At 42.2% G+C, this 27,246-nt stretch overlaps 1 protein-coding gene across 4 annotated transcripts in view; it reads right to left on the reverse strand.

Moving 5' to 3' along the window:
• EHBP1 (EH domain binding protein 1) overlaps nucleotides 1-27,246 on the reverse strand; it is a 257,453-nt gene that overhangs the window by 198,072 nt on the left and 32,135 nt on the right. For all 4 annotated transcript variants that reach the window (XM_026712825.2, XM_026712823.2, XM_087919329.1 and 1 more), the window contains exons 3-5: nucleotides 11,374-11,431; nucleotides 5,952-6,047; nucleotides 212-265 (exon numbers count right to left, since the gene is read on the reverse strand). In XM_026712825.2, coding sequence (XP_026568610.1) covers nucleotides 212-265; nucleotides 5,952-6,047; nucleotides 11,374-11,431 — 208 coding nt within the window. The remainder of the gene's footprint in view (nucleotides 1-211; nucleotides 266-5,951; nucleotides 6,048-11,373; nucleotides 11,432-27,246) is intronic.

Raw genomic sequence — 27,246 nt, forward strand, 5'->3', positions numbered from 1 at the left:
CCAGTTGACTAATAAAGCAATTGTCTTAAATGTAAACAAAACAGTTTGAAAAAGAACCATATTTGTGTTAGATGTGCAAGGAGATACAAACAGATTGCCTTCTCTTTCCTCTCTGCACAAAGGGCAAGAAGGAATTTTCCTATCCTAATAAGTAGAAAATCTCTCCAAGGTCAAGCTGAAATCCAAATCAAAACACCATTTTGTCACTTACGTTTTCTATAACAAATGTCCATTCTTTGTCTTCAAATTCCTCTGCATGGGGATCCTGAAAGGTAGGAACACAACATTAAATCCCTGTCTGAACCCAAGAAACCCATGATAGAAGATAAACAGATGAATCCTGGAATTGGATCTAGAGGATGACAGACCTAAAGTCTGAACCCATTGTCGGAAGGCCTCTTTAACAACAATTTTCACTACATCTTATTCTCTTTTCACCCTCCAAATGCTCTGCATAGGAGTGCATTTGGCAAAGCATACTACTTAACCACTTAGTGCTAAAGCACCACTGAGTACATGTTGGGGGAGGTTTAGCAGAATCATATACAGCGGTGGCCCCCAACCTTTTTTGTGCCACAGCCCGGTACCGGCATCACAAAATGATCCACGGCCCGGTACCGACATCAGCACGCATGACAAGGCAAGGTGAGCTGAACAACCGGCCAGCCAGCCATCCCCCGTTTCTCCCCGCCACCTTCAACTCCACCTTTGTCAATGGGCTTTGCTTCGGGATGGCTTCGGGACGGTTGCTCGGCTTGCCTTGCCTTGGGTGCTGAAAGAATCCTTGCGCCTTAGTTTCGTTCAAAGCCCCCCCCCCTTCGATGAAATTAAGGCGCGAGGATTCCTTCAGGACCCAAACGCCGCTTTCCAACCGGAAAAGCTCACCCGGAAGTACTTTCTCGTCAAACAAGATGGCGGCACCCAGCAAAATGGCGGCCCAGTAGGAAATGTTCCACGGACCGGTACCGGTCCGCGGCCCGGTGGTTGGGGACCCCTGATATACAGAACTGAAAAATAGCTGTTGTGCTTTTTACAAGCCAGGAAGAAACCAAGAAGACTTTTGTGTCTTCCTGGTATGTTAGTTTCACACCTTGTCTTACAGTATTATATTTTATTATTGCTTTTCTTTTGGTCTCTGACTACAGTTCGCTTATTTTAATGAACTATATACAAAACCTTCCAATATTTATTGATTTTCGAACAAGGGAAATGGAACACAGGTGTAGAGATTGAGTTTTTTATTATATAGTATTATTCCAGAAATTCTAAAGACTTTTTCTTTTGAAAGGTAATTTTCCTTTACTGTATATTCTCTCTCTCTGACACACGCACACACACACAAACACACACACATATTTAGAAATCTATATGTTACATGTCAGCATTACTGATGAATATCCATGTCGTAAATCAGCACATAAGATGACTAAACTGAGGTTCAAAATCAATATGAGTGATACAATTAAGTACACACACACACACACACAAACACACAGGGTTTGGTGCCAATTTCTAAAAACTTAGTCAAAGTAGGGGTAGCTCCTGGTTTTTGCTAAAAAAACAACTAATGAAGGTCCAGGCGGTTGAGATGATCCAACTGCCTCCTTTAAGAGCATTTTCCTTTCAGATGTTGGTATTGTGTGATACAAATACTTGCTTCCTTTACATTGTTAGTTAGACTTCTTTCTGATTACATACATTATAACCAACTTTAATGTTTCAGTCATGAAACCGTTTTTGCAATGTGTAGAGGGGCCAGTTGGATAAAATATACATATAACACATAGACATGGCTGGAGAGTAACTGTTTATCTTTTCCACAATCTAGTCTGGGTCGGTCACTGGGACCAGAGATATTGTATTCTGAGCTGTATATCTTTTCTTTCCGTTAATTCCCTACTACCACATCACTTCAGTAATTTAGGATAATATTTCATTCATTTACTGAAATGAATTATATTTATAAATGTTTATGTCATAATCTAGTTGTTAAGTTACCATGGAGGGTACAAGGCTCTTATTTGATCATTTCTTGGGGAAAAAAAGCCTTTTGGGGAAAAAGGAACCAGCCTATTCCTCATACAATGACAACCTGTTAACTGGAACTTATCTGTGTTTGAGGTGTTTATTTTGACCACTGGACAATCACAGTCATCTTGCTATTTTCTTTAGTGAAATTTTGGAGGCCCCTGAAGCGCCATCATAGAACATAAAGCCAGAGATATCATTTGAAACAAAAAGATCAGAGAAGGCAGACTGTCATATTCGTGTAGACGTTTCTCAAACAGAAGAATATGAACAAGTTCCTCTGAAGTTTCTGTTTAAGGCAAATACTCTGCCCAGTGACCGATTATCTATGCTTTTAAGTAACAAGTGTTCAAGTATCCACTGCCCACTGCTAAGAGGCTATACTTAACATTCTCATTAGTCGCAGATGCCCAGACGTAACCTTTAATCCTATCAGCAAGGCTGTTTCAACAGCTACTTACAGATTCGGAGATAACGCTATCGTATCACTTCCAGAACACAAGGGTTGTCTAGCTTGGTGCCTGTTCTTTACCCACACTACTATTTTACAGTGCTGTTTTGCAAACAAATTCAGTCCTTTATCTCTGATTCCTATATAGACTGTATGAGCAATGCATTCTGTCATCAGCCACTGCCAGTACAGATATAAACCAGGAGCACAGCTCTGATCTTCAGCTTTTAATCAGTGCAAATAGGTTCTGTTGGGAGGGATACTTTCAACCTGCGATGAAAAATGGCAGTGCAAACATCTTCCTTTCCTTCCTTTGGGACATCTCTCTCCCCTACTTGAGCCCGCTTGATCACCCCCCCCCCAACCTTCTCCAACATGGCACCCTTTAATTTACGTGAGACTGATGATCTCAGAGCATGGACAATTATTATGAATCCCAGCAAGTAGCTAGGAGTCTAGGAGCTGCATAAGAATTAGGTCACCATGAAAGCTAATACAAACATTATTTTATCAATCATTAATTATATGTCCAAATCTTGACAGGACTGAAGTTTGAAAGTATGCTGTTGTGGTTTCATTTAAGTGTAATTCTGCCACTGTTTTAACACTGAAGCTCTTTTTATCAGGACACCCTCTTTTAAGGTATTATGCTTTATATGGTGAATTACCCAGAGGATTAGCTATTAGGTGATATAGAAACACTTTCTTGCTCTATTCAATTACTGCTTTGCTAGCTTTCTGTCTTACACCAAGGATGGCTTTTAAAGAGGTTCCAAAATCAGACAAGAAGATATTCTTATTATATTGCACCAGTACCATTTGATGGCCTGTGCCAGCCTCTGGGATATCTTTCGGTCCAACTGAAAGCCAGAAATCACCTGAGATCAGGTCAGATAACATACCATCTCTTTCCATATATAGCTGGTTGGTTTCCTAAAATAATATTCAAAGCTCCTCTTTCAAAATAAATAAGTGAGTGGCTATTCGGAACAAAGACAAACTGCTCTGGCTTTAGAATGACATTCCCAGTTGCTGGGAATGCATGCCTGCTAGGTGCCTACACCAAAATATTTTTGATTCCAGACAGAGTTCTTTCTTATTCTTTCAGGCTATGCATCCCTTCCATTCTAAAAGCAGAAATCACCCCGGGATACTCTTACACGTCTTACTTTACATGGCTTTATTTTGGGGCTTGGCAACTATTAAATTTCTGAAATATTTGTATGCTGTGTTTTATGAGTTTCTATTTTGTCAGCTACCTAGATCACTTCAGCTAATGGCTAGCATGGTAATGTATTAAATAAGAATACAGATAATCTTTGTTTAGCAAACAAAATTGGGACCAGCAACTCAGTCATTAAGTGAAGTAGTTACTAAGTAAAGCATTTTACAGTTTTATTTCCATTCTCCTTTTCTTTTACATATCTGCAAAGATCATAAATCAAGAGACTGATTGCAAAGTTACATTCTCACCACTCTTTAACTGTGAACTCTTGCTATATAAGGCAATATTTAGATGAAGGCTATCCATAATCAAAAATATATAATTGTATAAATATATAATTATAAATAATTTAAATGTTCAGCCTATTCTCTCTCATTTTGCACACTGGTTTCCTACATACAAGAGCAAGCAAAGTTTCAGTGGCTTCTTTTAATGGTTTGGGTAGCCAAGGCCCCAAGGATATAACGCCACCAACTAAATGGAAGGCCACGGGATTTCCAGTGGTTCGACCAGATTGGCAGAATTGGGAAGGGTGGTGTTTTGGTATTAGCTGATGTTAAGCCACTTAAAGGGTTTAACACTTTTTCTGTGTTGGTAACTGTCAGAAATCAGCATAAAATTGGATTCTTCTACATCTTGTTTTAGCCCTATGCATTGTTTTTTTCATTCATCTTTCCCCAAAGTAGCAAATGTTGCTCTCATCAGCAGTTTGTTGAATTTTAGCATCCATTTCCAAAGATTTTTAGGACTTCAAGGGTTGCAAGAAGCCCACAGATTGCAGGTGGGTAACCTCTGCGGCACAACTACAGGTTCAAAGAGATGGACATTGGAACAAAACAGCTTCCAATCTGCAGAGCATTATCAATACATAACAACTACTTACCACAGATAATTATACTTACTCCAAACTGGAAGCACAACACACCCCTTCAGCTTCTGTTGTTCCTGTCCTTGCCTGTACCAACTCTATCCTTAAAGATTTGGCGACCAGATTTTATTGTCCTGGATGATGAACTTAATTTCTAATAAAGCAAATTGACATGTACTGTAGACAAACAGTATTTCTTTGCCAATTTCATGATAGCAGGATCTATTATTTTGAATCCAAATAACTTTCCAAAGAAACAGCCTTGCTCGAATAAGACCTTGATGGGTTTGTCATTTAAAAAGTCAAACAATCATGTTTTTAAATAGTAGGCTGTATTTTGTAGTATGTTTTCTAAAAGTGATTTTCCTGCAGTTCCTTGACAGCTCACAGCATTAAACACGAGGATGGTTTCTTTACTTTGATTTACAATGAACCATTGACAATGTCAATGAATATATGGTAATCCCTTGGAGTCGAAGACATGCTTTGTGCAGTTCATCTTTGGATATGGTGGTAGTTCTGCAGTCCCAGTCTGGAAGCAGTTTTTGGTGGCATATATCTTCAAAGGCAATGGAGGCTCAGATTCTGTCAACAGTCACAACCTAGGGTAGATGTCAGAGTGACATAGGGTTTCTTTCATAGTGTCTTTGTCATGCTTGTGTAGTCAACATTGAGTCTCTTCTCACAGTTCAGTAAACCATACAGCATAAGGTGGTCATCCATTCTGATATGTCCCACCCACTTCATCTAAGCTCTGATAATCAGGGACTTAATGCTGGTGGAGCATTGAGGGTGATTGAAGACCTCCATGTTAGAGACATGGTTTTGCCAATGAATGTCAAGGATGGAGTAGAGAATGTGTGCGTTGATTTTTTTTCCAGTTCTTTAATGTGTCTTCAATACAGAATCACATCCATATAGGAGAGAAGGGATAACAACAGTAGAATTCCAGGTTTCTGGAGATAGAGATGTTATATTGATTGAGCACCCTAGTACGCAGCCATCCCAGTGCCTGACTGGCGTTGCTGATCCTGGAGGTAAGATATATTGGCTGAGATGATGCTTCCTATGTATTTGAAGTGGTTAACTTTTATCAGCTGAGTGTCATGAATAGTGATTTTTGGTTTTATGGACTTGGTACTTGGCACAAGCTAGTAAAATGCTTCAGTTTTGTTCAGGTTGATAATCAGGCCAAGGACTATAGCAATATCTGAGAAGTTCAGCATCAGTTTCTATATCATTGTCTTTGTGCATCAAGAGAGCACAGTCATTAGCAAAGAAAGTTTCTTGAATGACTGAATGGAGCCACTTTGCCCCTGTGTTTAAATAGCAACAGTCAAAGTGAGAGCAATTCAAAACAAAACAAAACACACACTTACCTTAAAAAGTGTCACAGTGATTTCAATGTTTTCAGGAACAGGCCACACTACCACCCCACGGTAAGGATTCTTTATTCCTGGTTGCCAACTATGAGCCTGAAGAAAGAATTGCGAGAGACAGGAAAAGTCTTAATCTATGTAGACATAGCAGCTGAGATTAATGCAGAGAGCAACATTTGCTACTTAAGGGTAAAGATGAATGAAAAAACAATGCATAGGCCTAAAACAAGATGTAGAATAATCCAATCCCACTCAAGACAAAACCGGTCAAAAATTGCCACTCTTTATTACCCCATAGAAGTGCAGAAAGCCTTCCATATTTACCACACTTGGTCAACATTTTTGCATGTATATAGATTTAGCATGGTTTTCATCCACTATATAATTTGGCTGCTAGGCAATGAGAAGAAGCCCCTGTCATTAACTTCTAGTGTTGTGGGAAAGGGAGATAACCAAGTTAAACTTTTTACAAAATACCAGATTTGCCAACAGAAATTGAATGTCTTTACTTTTCTTATACATTGATATAATTGTGTTAAATTTGCTACAACTCCATCAGACTTCCAGACTGAGATATACTGTCTCATCATTCCATTCCATTCTTATTTGGGTCAGTTATTCTCTCTCTCTTAGCCCAACCAGCTTACAGAGTTATTGCAACAGGGGGAAAAAGAGGAAAGAGTAATACATACATTGCCCTGAAATCCTGTGCAATATGTAGAATACAGAGCTAAATAATAATAATTAATAATAATAAAATATTTATGCCAAACTATACATTTAGATAAATGTTGGGACACAAAAATCTTCTCAATACAACTGGATCCTACATTTGACTTGCTTCCAAGAATGCATTTAGTTAAAACTAATTTCTTTGCTTATGAATTACTGGCAAGATGACTAAGGCCTTCAGAAACTTTATTGATCTGTAGACCTAGTCACATAAAAATATGAAACATTTTTTTAAAAAATAGTTTTATTATAATTCTTGAACTTAACTGGAAGATGGAACTTAGTTCTATGATTCTTGCTATTTGAGAAATGCTCTTTTAATGCCCTATTCAAATCAGGTTAATTAATGTTCTCTGCAAAGCTATTTTAACTCCTGAAAGATAGCTCACATACTTAACAATTAAGGAATGGTGGGGGTTTTTTAAGACCAACTTTACTTGCTACCTGAAAATTTAGGAAAGCTAGGAGGATCAGAGTGCTGCTGCCTGTGTTATATGGCTAAACTAACAAAGGACTGTGCACTATGATGTGAGGGTGATCGAAGACCTCCATGTTAGAGACATGGTTTGCCAATGAATGTCAAGGATGGAGTAGAGAATGTGTGCGAACAAATTCACTTTCCTTGTATGTCCTTGAAGCAAAGGAAATTAGAATTCTTTCATATGAGTAAAGTGGGCATATACAACAATGGGGTGGATTCCTAGTAACGTAATGTAGTATCAGCTCTGGATAGGATGGCTGTCCAGAGAGTAGTGAGGACAGTGGAAAATATTATTGGAAGTTCACTTCCTTCTATCCAGGACATGGCGTATAAGCATTGCTTGATCAGGATCAGTAGTATTGTCAAAGAATTACCCATCCACTCCATGATCAATTCTCATTGTTATCTTCTGGGAGGAGGCTTCGTGGTAACTAAAGCAGAACAACTAGATTCTGTAATGTCTTTGTTCCATATAGTATAAATCTTGTTAATTCTCAAAATTATTTTTTACGCTATGTATTCAAAATGTATAACTTGGCATTTTTGGTGCTGCTGCTATTATTATATTATTATTGTTATTCCTGGGAAGATGACATTGTTTGGTGGGTGGCATTCCTTCTTTCAAGAGTGGGGCCTTTGAATTTCATTTTAATGTGTGCCATTGTACATACAGGTAAATGACAATAAAGTTCTTATCTTAGCTTCTTATCTTACCTTGCAGACTTCACATTTATGCCTGGGTTGTGCTCATAACTGATGATTTGTGTGCTGAAGCCTGCTTTGTGCTCATAACTCCTTTTATTTCTTTTAATATTAAAGAACCACTTTAATTTTTTTAACCCTCTTTCTATATTTATGAGAATGCACAAGAGCATAATTGAACAAAGAGACACAGAGTGGCCTGTTCTGACTCCTTCAGGGCTGAATCAAATAGTCACAGTTGGTCTAGTGCACTGCACCGTCACACTGCCGTCATGGGACGTTTTGCGATGTTTTTCCCTGTGCGGAGCTGGAGTGGGTGTGGCCTGTGCATAACGCATCCAGCCTACGGATGACACCCCTGGTCTAGCGGTTAAAGCATTAGGCTAGAAAGCAAGAGACTGAGTCTTGCCTTAGACATGAAAACTGGCTGGGTGACTTTGGGTCACTCTCTTTCAGCCCAACACAGGATTGCTGTTCTGGGGAATATAGGAGGAGGAAGGAATATCAGGAATATTTTCCACCTTGAGGTGTTTATAAAAATAATAAAAGGTGGGATATAAATAACAAATAATGAACCATTTCTATTTATTCATACTAACAAATAAACTCTAACAAGACCTGAGTCTTGTAGTAGAGTTGGAAAAGCATGGTCTTCAGCCCCCTTTTTTCCAAATAAAATTCAAGAGGAGGGAGATGAAAGTTCAGAGAAAGGAAAGGGATGGGAAAGAGGAAAAGTTGAAAGGGACAACTGGACTTGAGGAGGTAATCTGTGATAAATCAGATAAAAGAGAAAAAAAATAGGGCATTCTCATTCTATCCACCATCGGCCCTGATTATAATCAAAACAGTATAAATTCCTCCATATCCCAGAGGGTATTGGGCTATAACAAGAAAAACAGCATTTAAACTATCATTTAGCAATGACAGATTCAGCACTATCTACAATAGATGAATGGTTGGTGACAATGATGAAACTTGCTGTGACAGCTAAAATGACATCTCTGATTACAGAATGTCTATATTTACTAATGACTGGAAATCTCTTATGGACATTTTGCATAAAACAGAAAAAAATGAATTTATGGTTTATGGTTTTGATTATTAGACAGGATAGATCAGCGGTCGCCAACTGGTGGGCTGAGAGAAAATTCTGGTGGTCTCAGAGAAATGTCACCGCAAGAGCACCCCCCAAAGCAATTAATTCAGGCTGCGCAGGAACACAAGGCTGCGCCACCCACATGGCCAGCGGGAACCCTCCCCGTCCACTCATTCCTTACCCGTCAAACTTGCCTGCTAAATTGCTATTTTTCCTTTTTTTTCCCCTGACCATCAGCTGTTCTGCTGTGCTGGGAGATTTAGATTAGCTAGAAAGCAAGAAGTGGTTGCATTTCTTGCTTCCTAGCTAGTCTTTAGATCTTTGGCTCTGCTTTTAAGCACAGCCGAACCTCCCTTAGGACTGAAGTTTCTATTATTCAGTGCAGACTAACGGCAAGCAAATTTTATGGGACAGACTCAGTTAGACGATGGCAGATAGATAGATCACTGAATGATTCTGTGAGCAACTCAATCTGCCTGCCTGCTTTACCTGATTTTGGGTAAAAGTTGCTCTTTTTTAATAAAAAAATTCAATATTTATACAAATATTTATAATATTTACATACAAGCCATGCCCAGCCAGTCACATGACCACCAAGCCACACCCACAAATTAGGCTCACCCACAAAACCGGTCAGTGGTCCCTAGGATTTAAAATTATGAGTTTGATGGTCCCTGAGGTCCAAAAGGTTGGCGACCCCTGGGATAGATTATAGAAAGAAGAGAGTTATGTTGTGATCATAATGTCAGAGTTAAATTTATAGTTGTACTTATGATTGTTGTAAAGAAAATTGGAAGTTACTTCTTTGTATCTTTTTTTCTTTTCTTTCTTGCACATTTAGTTGGCATCATTACATAATAAAGTATATCCACAGTACACTAAAGATGTTCTGGATAAAAGTGAGAAATAATTTTATTGTTAAGTGATCTGCAGTTATCCTTATAGTGCTTTTTTTTGCTGAGTATTACAGGATACGTTTAAATTATTGTTTAATTTAATATATTTACGTGGCTTCAAGGATTGTATTGAAAGAACCCAGGCTGTCTTTCTTAGAAAACTTCTGGGTCTTCCTCCTTGTGTTAGTTTTGTTCCGATATACCTGGAACTGGGCACTCGATCAGTCGAATGTATGGCGTGGATTAACACCTTTAAATGGTGGTTTCAGGTGCTCTTTCTGGCTGTTCCTGGTAGCTACCTCTCCCTGGCGTTTGCTGACTCTCATATTTCTCGTTGGGAGAGGGAGCTGATGAAGAAATTACACCTGCTAGGTTTTACGGGGGATGCCCTGGGAGATTATGGCCCTAAGGACACCCAATTTCGGGTAGTCCAACAGCTTGTGGACATTGACTTGCAATATCTACGAGCCAGAGCCAGCAAAACTTGCTCCCCTCTGATCTTCAGCCAATTTAATAATTACGGACTGAGGATGGCTTCCTATTTTTACACTCTAACCACTCCCAAGTATAGAGGAGCTTTCTCCCTAGCTCGCTTTAACGTCTTGCCCTCAGCACTACTGAATGGACAATTGAAGAGGCTCCCGATTAACGAGCGGCTATGCCCCTGTGACAGCTGAGGCTGAAACTCAGGACCATATCCTTTTATATTGCCCTCTGTATAACGCAGGCATATCTAAGTTACTGTCTCTCCTTGAAACAGACCCTTCTAGACCCAATGTTAGTAATTTGTTCTTATATTGTCTAGGGGACGGCTCCTCATACATCACTTCTCAGGTTTCCAATTTTTTTTAAAGAGCTGTAACCATCAGAGGAGAACGCTGTAATCCCCCTTAGTCAAGTTTTTGGTGACCAATTGTTCATGATTAATTTTCCCATGTTCTTATTTTGTTGTAGTTGTGTTTTGGTCTGTGACCGCAAATAAAGTAAATAAAAAAATTATAATCATGAATTGAATACATTTAAATGATTGTTTACTCTGTTTTATATAAACTTCCAGAAGAAAAATGTTGTTTGAATGTGTTGTGCTTGTTAATATTGTTACAAGTAGTACTATTATTGATAGAAAAATCTGGGGACATAAAAATGGGGGGAAATTCAAAACAACAGTTTAGTAGATAGATAAATTAATAAATTAGAATGTATATTACAATTGAATGCCATTAGAACAGCTTTCAAGGGAAATTGGAGAATCACTGATTTCTTTTTTTACACAATGTAGAGATTTATATAATATAAACTTCCATAATGATAAATACTGCGATTGCTATTAAGATTGAAAAAACATGCAGAGATACAAAATCAGTCATAGAAGCAGGGTTTATTAGCAATAACTGTAATATATTATGACAAATTCCTTTAAAAATTTTAGATCTCTCATTCTTGTTTTGAATCAGGACAATTATCATATGAGAGACTTCAAATTATATCCCCTAATTAATGGAAAATAAGACTAACCTTAGAAGATTTCCTTCGGCTTCTTCTTGTCCAAACCACTACCAATTTATCTGGTTGCCTATTGGGAAAAACAAATATATCCTCTATTAAATGTTCCTATGTTGATTTTAAAAGCTACTTGAGATTATAACATACACTATAACCTTGAAAATTATGCTGTCTCTGCCCATTCCTGCATATTACTATAAAAAAACCTAAAATATACTTAGCTACTGACATGAACCATGTTTTTTTGTATATGGTACTACTCATCAATACCTTTTCAAATCCAGAAGAATGAAAGTTCTCTTTTGAAAAATAATTCTATGTATTATACAAATATATAGAAAGCAAAGCAATTTTAAATTATTTCTACGACATTTTAATGTACATATAACACATACAAATATATGAATTGTAACTAGCTTTGTTCTTTGGAAAATATAACTTTGAGGGAAAGAATCTGGGGAAAAATATTAGATGCTCTCTCTTGCCCTCTCCTGCCCTAAGCTGGAGAGATAAAGCAACGCCTAGTCTGTTTCTCCAGTCCAGCTCACAAGTTCTTTTGTGCAAAGTTCTTTTTGTGTTCTTTTGTGCTGCCTCCTCTCCTTTGGCAGGCAGTTCTTTTGGTCTATCCGCTTAACGACTGTGAAAGCGAAACGGCAGTCATTGAACACAATGGTCATCTGGGCATCTTGATTAATGACTACTTTGTTCAATGACCAATATTCCAGTTCCAGTTGTGGTCATAAGCTGTTCTGACCCAGGCTTCGTAAACCATAATTATTCACAAACTTGTTTTAAAAGCAAAACCTATTTTATTGCAATGCTGGGAATTGTTTTCATTCCCAGCCGGAATTAATCTTAAACAGTCCCCCAAGATAAGCACACACCTTTCAGTTCTGTGGAGTGCTGCCAAAAACAGAACTATCCAATTAACTATAAAAGAAACAAACCAAAGTACAAAAAAAAAAAAACCCACCAAAGTACACAGAGCTTCAAGGATGACTTGGAACTGATCAAACTACTTTGCTTCCTGCAAAGGTTTTGTCATTTAGGCCTGACTTTTATCCCTTATGGGACGGGCAATCACCTCCCACCCTTACTCCCGAGTTGCCCCTTTTGTTTCAGCTGCTCTCGCCTTCTAGCAGCTCTACGCACACATGCACTGGGAAGAGGCTCCCCATGGTCCTCTGCTTTGCTGCTGCCAGACTCCGAAGGCAGCACCCACTCCCAGATGGTTCTGGCCCCATCCCCGCATCGGACACAGGACCCTCATCCGAGTCCTCTCCAGACTGCCCGACTGGTCCCCGTTCTTCCCCACTGTCCAATTCAGCTGCCGGCTGCACCAGCTGCCGGCGAACCACAACATAAGCTAAGGACTATCTCTACAAGTGCAGCAACAATTAAAGCAATATAGCAATCTTAAAATGCTGAAACTTGAATAAAAATAAAAACATAAACATGTGGCATATAACACAAGGTTAGTTAGCAGGCCCAGGAAAGGTTACATTTAGTGCCGCTAAGGCCACTCATGCCTGCTGCAACAAATTAGACCCAAGGAGGACCTCAGTCCACACATCTGTTTCTTTAAATGGAGGAGAACATCTGGAGAAAGTCCCTCAGTGCATACTGACAAATGTGTACTTTAAAAGGTATTATTTTCAGATGTCTGCTTCTTAAATAAGAACTGAAAGAATTTTGCAAAGGATCCAGTTGACAACAAATTGTGTTTGATTGCCATCAGATCCATCAGATGGAGTAACGCAAGTTGGAAGGAAGCCATCCTTTCCTAGAAAAACCTACACTGGATGTACACGAAGAATAAGAATATACCTGCTTTATAAATATACAAGGTGGATAAGTGGTTTCTTCTCTTTATTAAAATTTTAGAGAGCCTAGCATTTTCCATAGAGCTGTCTCGAGTGTCCAGGTTGGGAGGAGCTCCAGTCTCGGCTCTTCCAGGCTGAGCTTGAAAATTGAGGAACGCCCCCTCACCGTCACATGGTCCTCGGGCACTCCCAGTTTTTGCTCAGCCTCGTGGCTAACAGGCTGTTTTTCCCTTGCTCCGGTCGTTCAACATTCTAGGCCTCTTCTCTCATCGCTTTCACGTGGATCACCGGCAGGCAGCGCAGGAACTCAGGTTTGAACTCCCCAGGGAGTGTTTTTAATATCCGAGCCGCTTTCTTTAAGGGAGAAAACGCAGCGCTTCGAGCGCTCCCCCAGCTTCGCTTGCCGCCTAATCGCTCCGCGCAAGGCCGCTTCGCTTTCTGCCTGCCTCTCCTCGCCTTAGCCTGCTCCCCCGCGAACGCCTTCTAGCCCAGGGTACGCTTCCTGGTTCTCCCAAGGGCTCTAATCTTCCTGGGAGTTTACCGCCGCTGGGGCTGCCTCCGTTACTTCGGCCTCCATCTTGGGCCCCTGTGGCATCCGCCATCTTGGGTGTGCCCTGGAACGGCCGCCATCTTGGGTGTGCCTGGAACGGCCGCCATCTTGGGTGTGTCCTGGAACGGCCGCCATCTTGGGTGTGCCCTGGAATGGACGCCATCTTGGGTGTGTCCTGGAACGGCCTCCATCTTGGGAGTGGCCGCATGGCCGTCCGCCATTACTAGAGGCCCTTTTACAGGCCGCAGCCTTAACTGACTATTAGGCAGCCTGGGATTCCCTTGTCTCAGCCTGTCTTTTATTCTACCAACAGGCCTCCTGCAGAAATAGGGTCTGTTGGCCCTGCAGCCTTTTTCCCCAGCAGGCGAAGTAGCAGCTCTGCCCCCCTCACCCTTCCCGGTCCGTCCGGCAGGGGTAGCTGCCTGGCGTTCACCTTTCTGGCTGATTGGTCTCTGGGCTAGGCCCTGGTTCGTACCAAACCTCTATTTTAAACAGAAAATTTTTTTTTTACTAAAAGGGGGCGTGAACGTGCGTTGGGATTCCCGGCCTCCCGTAGGCCGCATCCAGACCTGGTTTCAGCTTACATTATTCCCTTCTGCCTGCGGCCCCAGGGTCATTGGTTTTTCAGAGGCCTACCAGTAGGCCGCATTGCTTCCTGACTCCTGGGCAGATCCTGGGACTGCTCAAATACCTTGCAATTCTGCCTAAGTCTCCCCCAACTAAGGAGTTAGTTGCTTGCCATGTCCCTTCCCCGGTTCCGCCCGGCAGGGACAGCTTGGCGTTCATTCTGGCTGATTGGCCCCGGGTTAGGCCCTACTTCCCAACACATTACAGAACAATTCTGTGGCCTTGACAAAAAGGGGTGCAACACGAGCACTGGGAGTTCCAGCCTCTGCTTAGGCTGTACCCAGACCCGTAACCGCCTCGCATTAACCAGAAAATTTTTTCCTTTTTTCTCTCCTCTCCAGATGGCAGACGACAATACCTCTCGTGGCACTTCTCTGAAGGCCAAGGCCAAATCCCACCACCTGCGCAAACAGGCACAGGAACCATCCAAAGCTTCCCAAAGGGATGCCCTCAGGCGACACAGGGCCCTCGAAAGGGAAATTGACAGACGCTCTCAGGAGTCAAGCTCTGTGCCCCGGACCCTTCCGTTCCATCAACCTCCACCCATCCTCCTCTCCCCTCCCCTCCTGCTTCTGCTTCTCCCCACAGCCTGGACAGGCCCCTGAGGTCACCTTGCCCACCACTGCTGTAGAACTGCGCCCGGAGGACTCTCTCCCCATGGCGGAAATACCCGAAAACCTAATGCAGGCTATGGAGCTGGCCATCCGGCAAAGGGTAGCGCAACAGATGCAGCAGCTGGCCGGTCTGGCTCCTCGGCCCGCGGCCCCGAGGCTCTAGGATCAGCGGCCTCGCATAGTCAGGCAACTCCCCAAGAGGACTTAACCTTACCTTTGGAGTTGGAGGGAATGGAGGCCCAAGAACCCGGGGACCCTTCCTCTTTGGGGACGAGCAGGACCTTGACATGAGGTCCCTCATAGGCAGTGAACTCTTTTGGGAACAGGTCCCTAGAAGGGGACATGTCGGAGGACGAGGGCCTCCCTCCAGGTCAGCCCGCGTTTCTAGGGCTCTTTAAACCGCACCTATTTAGGTCCCTCCTGTTCAAAGCCAGGACCACCTCGGGCCTGAACCCCCTCCCCACCCAACCCAGCGCGGCGGCAGGGGTTCCTCCCGACTCTCTCTTCTCTCAGCCCGTGGCGGAAACTGAGGTGATCCCTGTCCCGCCCATATTCTCAGACATGGTTTCTAGGCAGCTGGCCTCCTCGGGCCCCCCCCCCAACGCCCAGGACAAGCGGTTTTTTAACCTGGAACCGCAGTTCTCCACCTTGCTCGACCCCCCCCCGTGGACGCAGCCCGTGGTGGGCCTGGTTTCGCTCTACTCCCAGCGACTCACTCGATGCTCTCCAGCCCGAGGACAAGCGAGCTGAACTGGCCCTGTGCCGCGCTCACCTCTCTGACGCTTGGGCAGTCAGGGCTTCCACTGCCGCCGGCTGCTTTTCACCAGGTCTTCCATCAAGTGGCTCCAGCAGCTCAAGCAGCATGTTCCCACAGCCAATCTCAGGGCGCACCAGGACATTGCCAAGATCCTGGCCGCGGCGAGCTTGCAGACGCCACCTTCCAGGCGGCAAAGTTCTCCACCAGGGCCATTTCGTCCCAGGTTACCGCCCCGCTCTACTCTGGCTCCGCCACTGGCAAGCGGACGTTAAAAACAAGACTAAGCTAGCAACAGCCCCATCTCTGGGGGAAGTTATTTGGACCGGTTCTCGACCCATTCCTGGCCGAGACCCGGAACAAGCGCAAGTACCTCCTTCCCTCTCTAGGAGGTCCGACTTCAGAGGCTCCCCCTCTCCTCGCCAGGGTTCTTCTCACTCCTCCTCCTTTGCCAGATACTACCGATCCTCTCCCTATAGATCTCCCTACCGAGCGGAGCCGGATGGGTCCGGAGGTACTTCTTCCAGGAAGCCCTCCCGGGATCCGGGAGAGGTTCTGCTCCGGATGCTCGATAATGCAGTCGCCCTCAGGCGCTTGTCCTTTCAAAAAAAAAAAAAAAAAAGGAAGGAGTGCGAGAAGGCCTTCTCTCTCGACCTTTAACCCCTGCTTGCAACAGGCTCCTACCCCAGGAGCACTCTTGTCCTCCTCACCCTGCCCTGGGCAACTGGTCGGCAACACATCTACCCCCATTCAATGCTAGCCGGGTCCCTTCTTGCGCTCCCGGCCTCACTCAGATCTCTGCGCCTCCCTCCTTCTCTCTGTCCCAGAGTTCTCCCAGGGGAATTCCCAACACGGGTCGATCTTCCCAGTTTCTTGAATCCCGGTCCCAGTGCACACCTGTTGGCCTCTTTGGCGGGACTGCCTCCCGGATAGCTCCGCCTCCTCTTTAGGCCCCTTGTTGAGACATTCCAACATCCAGGGTTTTCTCCTGTTGGGCATGCCTTCCAGCGGGTCATCAGGGTTCCAGGAGAGATTCTATTCCAGACGGGCCCCACCCGCAGGACTAGCCAAGCTTTGGTATGTCCCAACCTGGACACTCGAGACAGCTCTATGGAAAAGGGCGTTGGTTCTTACCTGATACGCTTCTTTTCGTAGAGCTGTTGAGAGTGTCCAGCCCCACCCGTAGGCCGTCTGGTGGGAAACCTGGCTGTTCGACCGAGCAATCTAATATATTTTTTTCCTGAGTGTGATGAGAACAGGACTTTCCTTCTCGTCTGTGCAAAAACCTGGGAGTGCCCGAGGACCATGTGACGGTGAGGGGCGTTCTCAATTTTCAAGCTCAGCCTGGAAGAGCCGAGACTGGAGCTCCTCCCAACCTGGACACTCTCAACAGCTCTACGAAAAGAAGCGTATCAGGTAAGAACCAACGCCCCTTCCATGTTTTCATGCTTCTGTTTTTGAAGAGCAGAATTTGTCACTCAGTGCTTCTTGGACCAGCTATGTGATCATTCCATACCTTGCGCTGCTCTTCATTTTTGGCAGAAACAGAAAATTTAAATGGAGTGGGTTTCCTCAGTTCCACATCCCTAGTTCTAAACCCTAACTGGTTTTTAAGACAAATTATCAAAAATATGAATTCAGCTTGTAATCAGTCCAAGTATATGGCCTCACTAATAGACGTCAAACATTACCACCCCATCCCAATATGTAATCAAAAGCATGCTGCTAAATGATGGATAATTGTAATCTTTTAGATATTATGTGAAGACTCACTGAAGAAAGGCAGAAGGAAAGGAAAGAAGAGAGTGATGAGCAGGGTTGAAGGACTACAGTGGCATACAACTAGTCTTCAAATTGCAACCATTTGTTTAGTGATCATTCAGAGTTACAACAGCACTGAAAAAAGTGACTTATGACCGCTTTTCATACTTAGGACCCATGTACTTACAGCTGTCCCATGGCCATGTGTAACAACTGTCTCACTTAGCAGCAGAAATTTTGGGCTGACTTGTGGTCATAAGTTAAAGGACTACCTGTACACTGTTGGAGGACCTTAGGGACAGTTCAGGAGAAAAACCTATGTGATTGCTAAGAGTCAACAACAACTTGATGACACATAATCATCATATCAATTGGTTATGTTAAATATATTCCTTTTATCTTGAAAACAATAGGAAACTGGAGAATAAGTAATTTGTAATAAGCAAGTATCAGCACCAGCATCAGATACATTCATGGCCCAAGTAACCAACATGAGGCAATGTGTTCTGAGCTGAAAGAATATTCGCTTTTCTCTTATTGACTCTTAATAGACAATGATGTAGAGAACATCGTGACTTTTTTTAATAAATGAGACAAAGAGATTAATATTTTTCGGTGATATTGCTATCTTGTGATACGAAGTATAGTACCGCTTTCCCATCAGCTCTTTATTAAAATCAAATGACAGCAATTATTAAACCAAAGCAAATGTGTTGCCTAGTACCACGAAATGATACATTAAATAAATGAAGTGTCAGAATCTTAAAACTCCAACACCCACACCTAAAATTGGATCTAATTTAAAAACACAATAAAAATTTCTTTCAATTCAGAATAATTGGTACTTTATTACTGTTGCTACTGAGCTTTTCTTCCTCTTTAACATTACAGACAATTCAGAAAAGAAATAAGAAGGAAATAAAGTCTGCACGTGTGGTCTCGGATCTAATTCAGGTTTTACTGTGTCTGATTTGGCATTACTGCATTCTGCTAAATTGCTCTTTTGAAGCAAGAACAAATATATAGTTAACAAGTGAAGTACCAATGTTGGTACAACAGTAAACAGATGCACCTACTGAAGGATAAAAAATAATTATGCAATTTATTATGATTCCTGGTAGTTCAGAGAAATGATAAATCTGGCCTCTGGCTGGCCCCACCCCTCTCAACCCACTTCTCCGCTCCCTGCCCAGTCAGTCCCTCTTGCACATGCACAACATTGTGCACATGTGTGACAAGCCTGCAGCCTGCTTTCACCTGCCAGGCCAGCCATTGCTGCCTGCCTTTCACTGCGGCAGAGCGAAAAGCTTGCAAGTCCCCCTCCCTTCAGGAAATGGCTCCTGGGCAGCAGAGAAGCAACCCAGTTGAAACCTGTTTCTCTCTGCTGCCCAGAAGCCATTTCCTGAAGGGAGGGGGACTTGCAAGCTTTCTGCTCTGCTGGGAGAGGGTCCCCCAGCAAGAGCAGGTGAGAGAAGCAGCCCAGAAGCGACACGAACCTCTCCACTGTTCCTTCCAGCTGATTTGATCTGCCTGCAACTCGTGCTAGCCCTTCCAGCCATCTTTGGGGCTCCCCAGGCCTTGCCCAACCTACCTACCTGGCCCCCCATCCCTGGGCTCGGCTGACTGGCTTTCCCACCGGCGCGATCTCATCCCACTGGCGGTGCTGGCTGTGGCCTACCAACCTGCCCCCCCCCATCCCCAGGCTCGTCTGGCTGGCTAAGCCACTATGCAGTGTTCTCCCAACTCTCGCTACACATGGCAGCTGCAGCGCAGCACAGCGAGCTGAAGCTGCAGTGCTCAGACCGATAGGATGGCGGACCTGGCTACCTCCTGTAAGCAGGACCATTGCCACAGCACCTCTGTCACCTCTGCCACTTCCGCCCACTTCTCTCTGGGGCAAAATGAAAAGAAGTGGGCAGAGGCGGCGGAGGGAGCAGAGGCGCTGCAGTGATGGCCCTGCTTATGGGAGGCAGCCAGAACCAGGTCCGCTGCCTCTGCCACCCGCGGACACGGTTTGGGAGGCCGGGACCCGGGGATGCTCAAAGCACTGCCGCCACTCATGGGAGGGCGCTGCTTATGGGAGGCCTCCACTGCCACTTATGGGAGGCTGCCGCCACCGCCACTTACAGGAGGCAGCCAGAGCCAGGTCTGCCACTCCTGCCACCCGCGGAGGTGTTTTGGGAGGGCTGGAGCCTGGGGGGGGGGTTGCTCAAAGCACTGCCACTTATGGGAGGCTGCCACCACTTACGGGAGGCAGATCCGCTGCCTCTGCCACCTGCGGAGGTGTTTTGGGAAGGCTGGGGCCTGGGTGTGTGTGCTCAAAGCACCGCCACTTACGGGAGGCTGCCACTGCCACCACCGTCACTACTTATGGGAGGCCGCTGCTTATGGGAGACCACTGACGCCGCTTACGAGGCCGTCCCAGACCAGGTGTGTGTGTGTGAGAGAGAGAGAGAGAGAGAGAGAGAGAGAGAGAGAGAGAGAGAGAGAAAGAAAGAAAACAAAGAAAGAAAGAAAGAAAGAAAGAAAGAAAGAAAGAAAGAAAGAAAGAAAGAAAGAAAGAAAGAAAGAAAGAAAGATGGATGAAGGGAGAGAAAGAAAGAGAAAGAGAGAAAAAGAGTAAGAAAGAGGAATGGAGAAAAAAGAAAGAGAGAGAGAAAAAGGGAGAGAAAGAGCAAGAAAGAAATAAGAAAAAGAAAGAAAGAAAGAGACAGAGAGAGAGAGAGAAAGGGGGAAAGAGAGAGGAGGGAGAGAGAGAGAGGAAGAGAGATGAAGAGAGAGAGAATGAGACAGGGAGAGAGAGGGAAGAGAGGGGGAAAGAGAGAGAGGAAGAGCGAAAGAGAGAGAGAAAGAGAGAAGAGACAAGAAAGAAAAGAAAAGGGAAAGAAAGAAAAAGGGAAAGAGAAAGGAAGAAAAGAGTTAGACAAAAAAAGAGGGGGGATGGAAGGAAGGGATAGAAAGAAAAAGAAAGAAAGAGAGAGAGAGAGGAGAATGTGAATGAGATATATGAATGGACAGATAAATACATGGAAGGAGGGAGGGAGGGAGGGGGAGAGAAAAAAAAGGAGAGGAAGGAAGAACACAAACCCTGGCTTCAGAAGACTCTTTGAAGCAGCACAGCAATCTAGGGCTGACCTGGAAGGGATCTCGGAGGTCATCTAGTACAACCCCCTGCTCCAGCAGGAGATCCTTACAGAATCATAGAATAGCAGGGTTAGAAGGGAGTGTGGGGTGTGTGTGTGTGTGTGTGTGTGTCAATGGCTGTCAAAACTCCAAAAACAGGTCAAGTAGCTCTGGGGAGGTCAGCCATAAATTAGAATCCTTGCTATGCAACCAGCCAGTAAGTGAGGACCACTTGTATTTGGTTTGCCAGTCACATAGCCACCTGGCCACGCCCACCCAGTCATATGGCCACGCCCATCCGGTCACATCACCACCAAACCACACCTATCCCGTCATGTGACCACCAAGCCATGCCCAGCCAGTCACATGACCACTAAGCCACAAATTAAGCCATGCCCACAGAACCAGTTGTTACAAAATTTGAATTCTACCCCTGGAGCTTTTACTACCAAAATTGTGTGCCTGACAAAAAAGCAAAGCAGATTGCTAGCGTAGCTGTACAAGGTAACTTTATCTGAATGATACAGCAGCAACCAGAAATCTTCCCAGCATCTCCCTCTCTCTGTCATGTGTTCACTTAGTAACCATTTTGTTTAAGAACTAAGTCATTGGAGTGGAATGCGGTGACTAAAAAGGAGTGGCTGTAAGCTTAGATTTATTTTAAAATGGCGTTTAATGTTCTCTAAAATTTAATATTGCTAAATTCTGGCGAATAATTTAGTTTATAACAGTTTCTTTAAAAGAAAGCAACACCCCATATTTTACTAGAAGTCATAACTGCTGTTTCATTCATACAAACCAATGCAGCAAATTAAACATTAACTGCATTTAGACATTGCCTTCTACATTTTTGTTTATGTTACTTCTTTGCTGCTGTGTTTGACCTAATAATGAGGAAGTGCTTATTTAGCACTATTTCCTGTTTCTTCCAGACCAAGAAGACAGTTAGGAATATGCCAGTTTTAAAAACTAAACATAATGGCTTGCTTTAGAAACTGCATTCATGGTTAGCAGCTTCTTACGTTTTCTCTGTTCCTGAGTAAAATCTGTCTAGAGAACACAACAGGAATTTATTTGTAGAATGTTAGCTATTAGCCTAGACTCTGCTCAGCTACTCAGTCATTAATGTAGTTCATACAAATGTTTGTTACTTGCAATTAGGGACATCTGCAGATTGTATTTTATATGCAGACCAAGCTGGTAAGCATTCAGAGAAATGGTTAATTAGTTTCGCATTGTCCGGAATGTTTGTTTTCGCTCAAGATAAGCAATGGATCTCATCTGATTACAAGGCAAAAGGCCTTTTCAGAGTTGTTCCCACAAGTCTGAAATGAAAAATCTGTGCATCATAAAACAAGAGGATTATGCAGTGGTGGTATGCTACCAGTTTAACGGGTAGTTTAAAAACAGCCTCTGAAAATCAACTGAGAGGAGGAAAAAAAGCCAATCAGTTGAGAGGAGAAAGAAGACAAAAGCGCAGGATCGGCCCTCCCACCTGCCCCTGCGTGGTTCTCTTCTTTCTCCTCTCAGCTGATTGGCGCTGCAGGCCTCAGCTGGTGGGGAAAGCTGCACACGCGTTAGGTGCGCCCACATACATGCTCAATCACCAAACGGAACAGGTAGGATCCCACTGCTGGGAAGATGATCTTTAAACAGCAGAGAGGTGATTATTGACATTATTAGCTCAATGAAAAATTGTGCTTGAAAATTTGACCCACCCCTACGGTTGATGGTTCCAGTCACTAATGGTTGGGAATATATATTGAGATGATTTATTTGATACTAGAGTCATTAATTCTCCATGAGTGGTAATAAGTCACAAAACTTTTTAGGAAAGTAAACTGCTTAGGTTTTATAGTAATGAATACTATAACTACATATTCCTTATTGCAACATCAGGGCAATGTGATGCAAATTTTTGAGAGCTCTACTGCCCCACTGTGTATGAAATGCCTTGCTGAAACTAGAACCTGGCCTAATTCTTCTAGTGACTCACACATGACCTTGCCACTTGAAATATTGGCTTAAAATGCTGTTGTTTCAGAACACACAACCTTCTATGGTCTTGCAAGACAGTTCTGTGTCCTCATGGAAGACTAACACCTCCAGATTTCCACAGCAGCATAAGCCCACTATCCCATCCTGTTGTTATTCAAGAGGATCTTAATAAGGCTTCACCTATCTATAGAACAGGCCTATTTTTGAGGCCTGAGGGAAAAATTTCCACCCTCTTATAGAACATTTAGTCCTACCTATTATAATGCTTTGGCATTCTCAAAGTTAGAAGGCAGACTTAGCAACAACCCTTCAGAGGGGGAATCTCTGTTCCATTTTGAAAGGAGAAATAGAAATATTCTTCAATATGCTTGACACATTGGCTTAAAAACACTTCTAACTCATTTTCATTCCATCTTAGGGAACAGCACTCAAACTTAGTTGATAGGTTTCTGGTTCATTCTAAAAGAGTTGTCGTTTTTTTGTAATTACAATGCTTACAAAAACTCAATTATATGGAAAACTGGGACTGTTTTTACTTTTATCTACACGGCTATAACTATTTCTTTATATTTATTTCATTATTAATTTATTCAACTAAAATGTTGCCCAACTCCAATCAACTCCGAATGGTTCACATAATAAAAAATAAAACAGTAAAATTCAAGCAAACAAGATTGCAAATCTGGTCAACAACATATGTCATGCACCCAAATAGGGCTACAACTAGATAGTTCTAAAAGCCTAGGAAATATTATAACCTATTTCATTGCTTCATTATGATATGCTTCTTTTTAGTTGCCCCTTCAAGCTTCTATACTCCTGTTATTCAACATTATTAACAAAATTGATATAAATTATGCAGAATAAGAATACCCATACAGATCTGATCACTTTGCATAATTTATATAGGTTGCAGAGTTTGAGTTGCCTAGGTTCAATTTTTTTCTATTCCTTTCCTCTTTTTTTTTTTAATGCCAACTCCATTTATTGTCTCCATCTGTTAGAACACTAGGTATTGTACACCAAATTACTCATACAGAGAGACAAAGGACTGAATCAGCAAGCAAGATCCCAAATAGCCAGATACAATATTGCAGAGCCAAAATTAAGGACTAGAGAAGTTCAAATGAATATCCCTATATTTGTTCTGTAAGGAGTCATCTGCAGTTCACATATTCTAGGTAAATTGTTTTGGTGTGTGCTTCCCAAGATATTTTGAACAATGGTATTTTGATACTTAGTCTATTTTGGCCTTGACCACTGAATCGGCCAAATGTTCTGATCCTGTTGCCAAAATTGCCAGTTTGCTGACAGAATGGAAGAATGAAGGGCCAAGAATAGATCTGAGTTTTATTTGAACCAGTAGTGTTGTAAAACAAAACGCTACAATGTGACGTCTTCCCATTCAAGACTATAATCAGAAAAATAAACCCTCTTCCACTAATTTCCATTTCAACTCCATCCTGTTTTGATTTAATCTTAATAGGCCTTCAAATTCTGGTAACTACACTATATTCACCCCCTTCCAAGTAGTTTTGACATATAAAGGATTTGTATTTTTTTCTTCTTCTTTTGGGACATTTTTTTATTTGAAAAACAAAACAGGGTTATTGCAATCCACAATCTTTCCCCTTTTATTTCTTAGTAGCTGCTGTTTGCTTCATGTTTCCTGGCATTTACCACCTGAGTTTACATGGAAGGGAATGATTATTGGACTTCAGAAATCTTACTACTCATTTAACAATGAACAATGTTGCATACTAAATGAATCTTTCCAAAAGCTCTTTCTTGTTCACTTTAATAAGGCCTTGATGGCAGGGGAAGGGTATAAACTTTTTGGCATGTATTGATTCAAGTAAAAGCTATGCTGTCCAAAAACTTGTATTTTTTAAAACTGTCAAAACATATTTTGCTGTTGTTATTGTTGTTGTTGTTGTGTCTTACCCAGGACTACTTTAAGTGCAATGTTAGAAAAACATCATAAATGATTTGACCTTTAAATGCACTGTTTATATAACAAAATACACAAGCACAAATCAGATAGCACAGACAGCAGAACTCTGTCTTTATCACAAGGTCCCTTTGCCAAGGTCATGTTTTTGCTTTCTGTCAGGAAAATGTCTGGCTTGATCTTGTTTAAATTAAAATGAAGTCAAAAAGCAGAAACCAGTGGCCTCTTAGACTGGCATGCCACTTATTTACATTTAAGAATGGGCCACTTAGTAGGCAGTGCCCCATTCTTAAAAGAAAATTCAACAAAAGGTACTATGTACATTATGTTGAATCAAACCAGGTTGCGACCATATATGCCAAAAATGTAGCAAGAAAAAAGTGTACAACTGATACTCCGTGGGATTAGATCTAGAATAAAGCAATTCTTGACATAAAACGCAACAATGTCTTCCATTAGGACTCTACTAGACAAAATGTTATAGTTCAGGTAAGGATATTGGAGCGCAGCTTTTCATAGTTAATTGTATTTGAACTTTAAAGAGCTCATATAAATATGTTATAATGAATAAAAGAGGTAGGTTTGAACCTCATCAGAACCTTGGAGAGTTCAGTTTAGGCTGGGTTTACTCTCAATATAAATTATTCCAGCATTTACCAAAATGTGTCAACTGCTTAAGAACGAACACATGACTCCTTAGCTCAATTACTGCTTGCTGCAGACTCTGGACTTAAGGAACCCTTGACTCTTTCTGAAGTCTAGACTTCTACATCTCAAGTGGATAGGGCAACAGGTTGGGAAGGAACAAAAATGGTATGGAGCAGGGGTCTCCAACCTTGGCAACTTTAAACCGGGCGGACTTCAACTCCTAGAATTCCCCAGCCAGCAAAGCTGGCTGGGGAATTCTGGGAGTTGAAGTCCACCAGGCTTAAAGATGTCAACGTTGGAGACCCCTGTTGTGGAGGATTTCTTCTGGATTCAGTATTTCACACTTTATTGCTCTGAGTTTTGTTCAAAACCTTTCTGGGCTCCTGATCACAGGGACATCACAAAAACTAGCATGAGAAATGTCTAAGAAAATACACTACAACTACAGTACTACTGTATTTTGAAAACCCATTTGACTTAATACAAAGACATTTGGACCACTATGCAATGATCAATCTATTATAGGTAGCCCTCAATTTATGACCTTAATCGAGCATGGCCATTATGGTTGTAAGTCATGATGACCAGACTTGTTTTTATGACTTTCACAGTGGTTGTTAAGCTTACGTGGCAGTTGCAATGCTGTGGTGAATTAGCAACTATTTTAGCAATAGCATTTAGCAACAGCATTTAGATTTATATACCACTTTAGAGAACACTTTACAGAGTCAGCATATTGCCCCCCAACGATCTGGGTCCTCATTCTACCAGCCTTGGAAGGATGGAAGGCTGAATCAACCTGCAGCTGGTCAGGATCGAGGGAATCGAATTCCTGACAATATGAACAAAGTTAGCCTGCAATACTGCATTCTAACCACTGTGCCACTACAGCTCTTTTATTCGATATTTTGCTGGAAACTGAAAGCAAATGCTGGTCTCTCTTAGTTGTCTTGATGGACTTAAGATCTCCTCTACTTCCTCTGTAAACTTATTAAATCTATTCAATATTTTTTTCTCTCTCTCTCAAAGAAGCTATTTCCACTATCAACACAGAATACCAATACCAAACCAGAATACCTGAAATATGCTATTTCATAAAACCATCCAAAATCTTCCCTCTGCTTTTGTGATTTGGCCTTGCCTATAGTGGAGTCTTGCTCATGTAAGACATTCATCAGACCAATTTATGAGGCACTATTACCTGTGATTTAAACCAGCGCTTGTGATGTATGGGCCTTAGGGGTCCACAAGGGTACTGCATATGATGTGCAGTGTGCGGGCACCAAAATAAAATTTTCTTTAAATTATTTGAATTTCAGTTCAGGCAGCTAGTCAATATATTGTGGTTGTTGACTTCTCTCTTGATTGTTCAAAAGATATGTTTAATTAATTAAAACTTCCTGCTGTGATTGGCTTACCAAGAGAAGGTAGTAATACAGCTGAAGTGGCTTTGATGAGCATGAAATAAGAACTGATAGCCATGAAGTTGAAACTTCAGGTGCTATAAAGGCAGAGAGAAGGCAGCGAATAAAAAAGGGAAGATGAACTAGACTCTGTCCAGTGCACAGAGAATAATGACAACATCAAATCATTTGAAGCAAAGAAATTCCTGGGAAAACTTCATGGCCTCATATCCATGCTAAGCTTAACCTAGGGTTAATATATGTAAACAACTAGACTTTATCTGACAGCTCAATAAAGCAGTTTTAGGCTCAAGAAGATTCACTGGGTTCACATGAAACAATAGTTAGTTGAATAAGTCACAGCAGTTGTGTTCACAATTCACACTAACCCTTTGCTTGTTTTTTTAAGCTTAGTATTATGTGCATCTGGTTACTGACTACTCTAAGGCCTTGCAGTAAGATTGAAAATTGAATGCAAATTTGAATAAGTCTTATATATTTAGCTTTTGTTCAGCACAATCAAGTACTATCAGTTCTCATTTACTCAAGGGATGCAAGCTACACTATGAGAACATGAGTTTGAGAGATAGTTATTTTACCTTCAAATGTGTTGGAAAGGTAATACCAAAAATT

The sequence above is a fragment of the Pseudonaja textilis genome, chromosome 1, assembly GCF_049901715.1.
Source record: "Pseudonaja textilis isolate UNSWEBS1 chromosome 1, rPseTex1.2, whole genome shotgun sequence".
Lineage (NCBI taxonomy): Eukaryota > Metazoa > Chordata > Lepidosauria > Squamata > Elapidae > Pseudonaja > Pseudonaja textilis.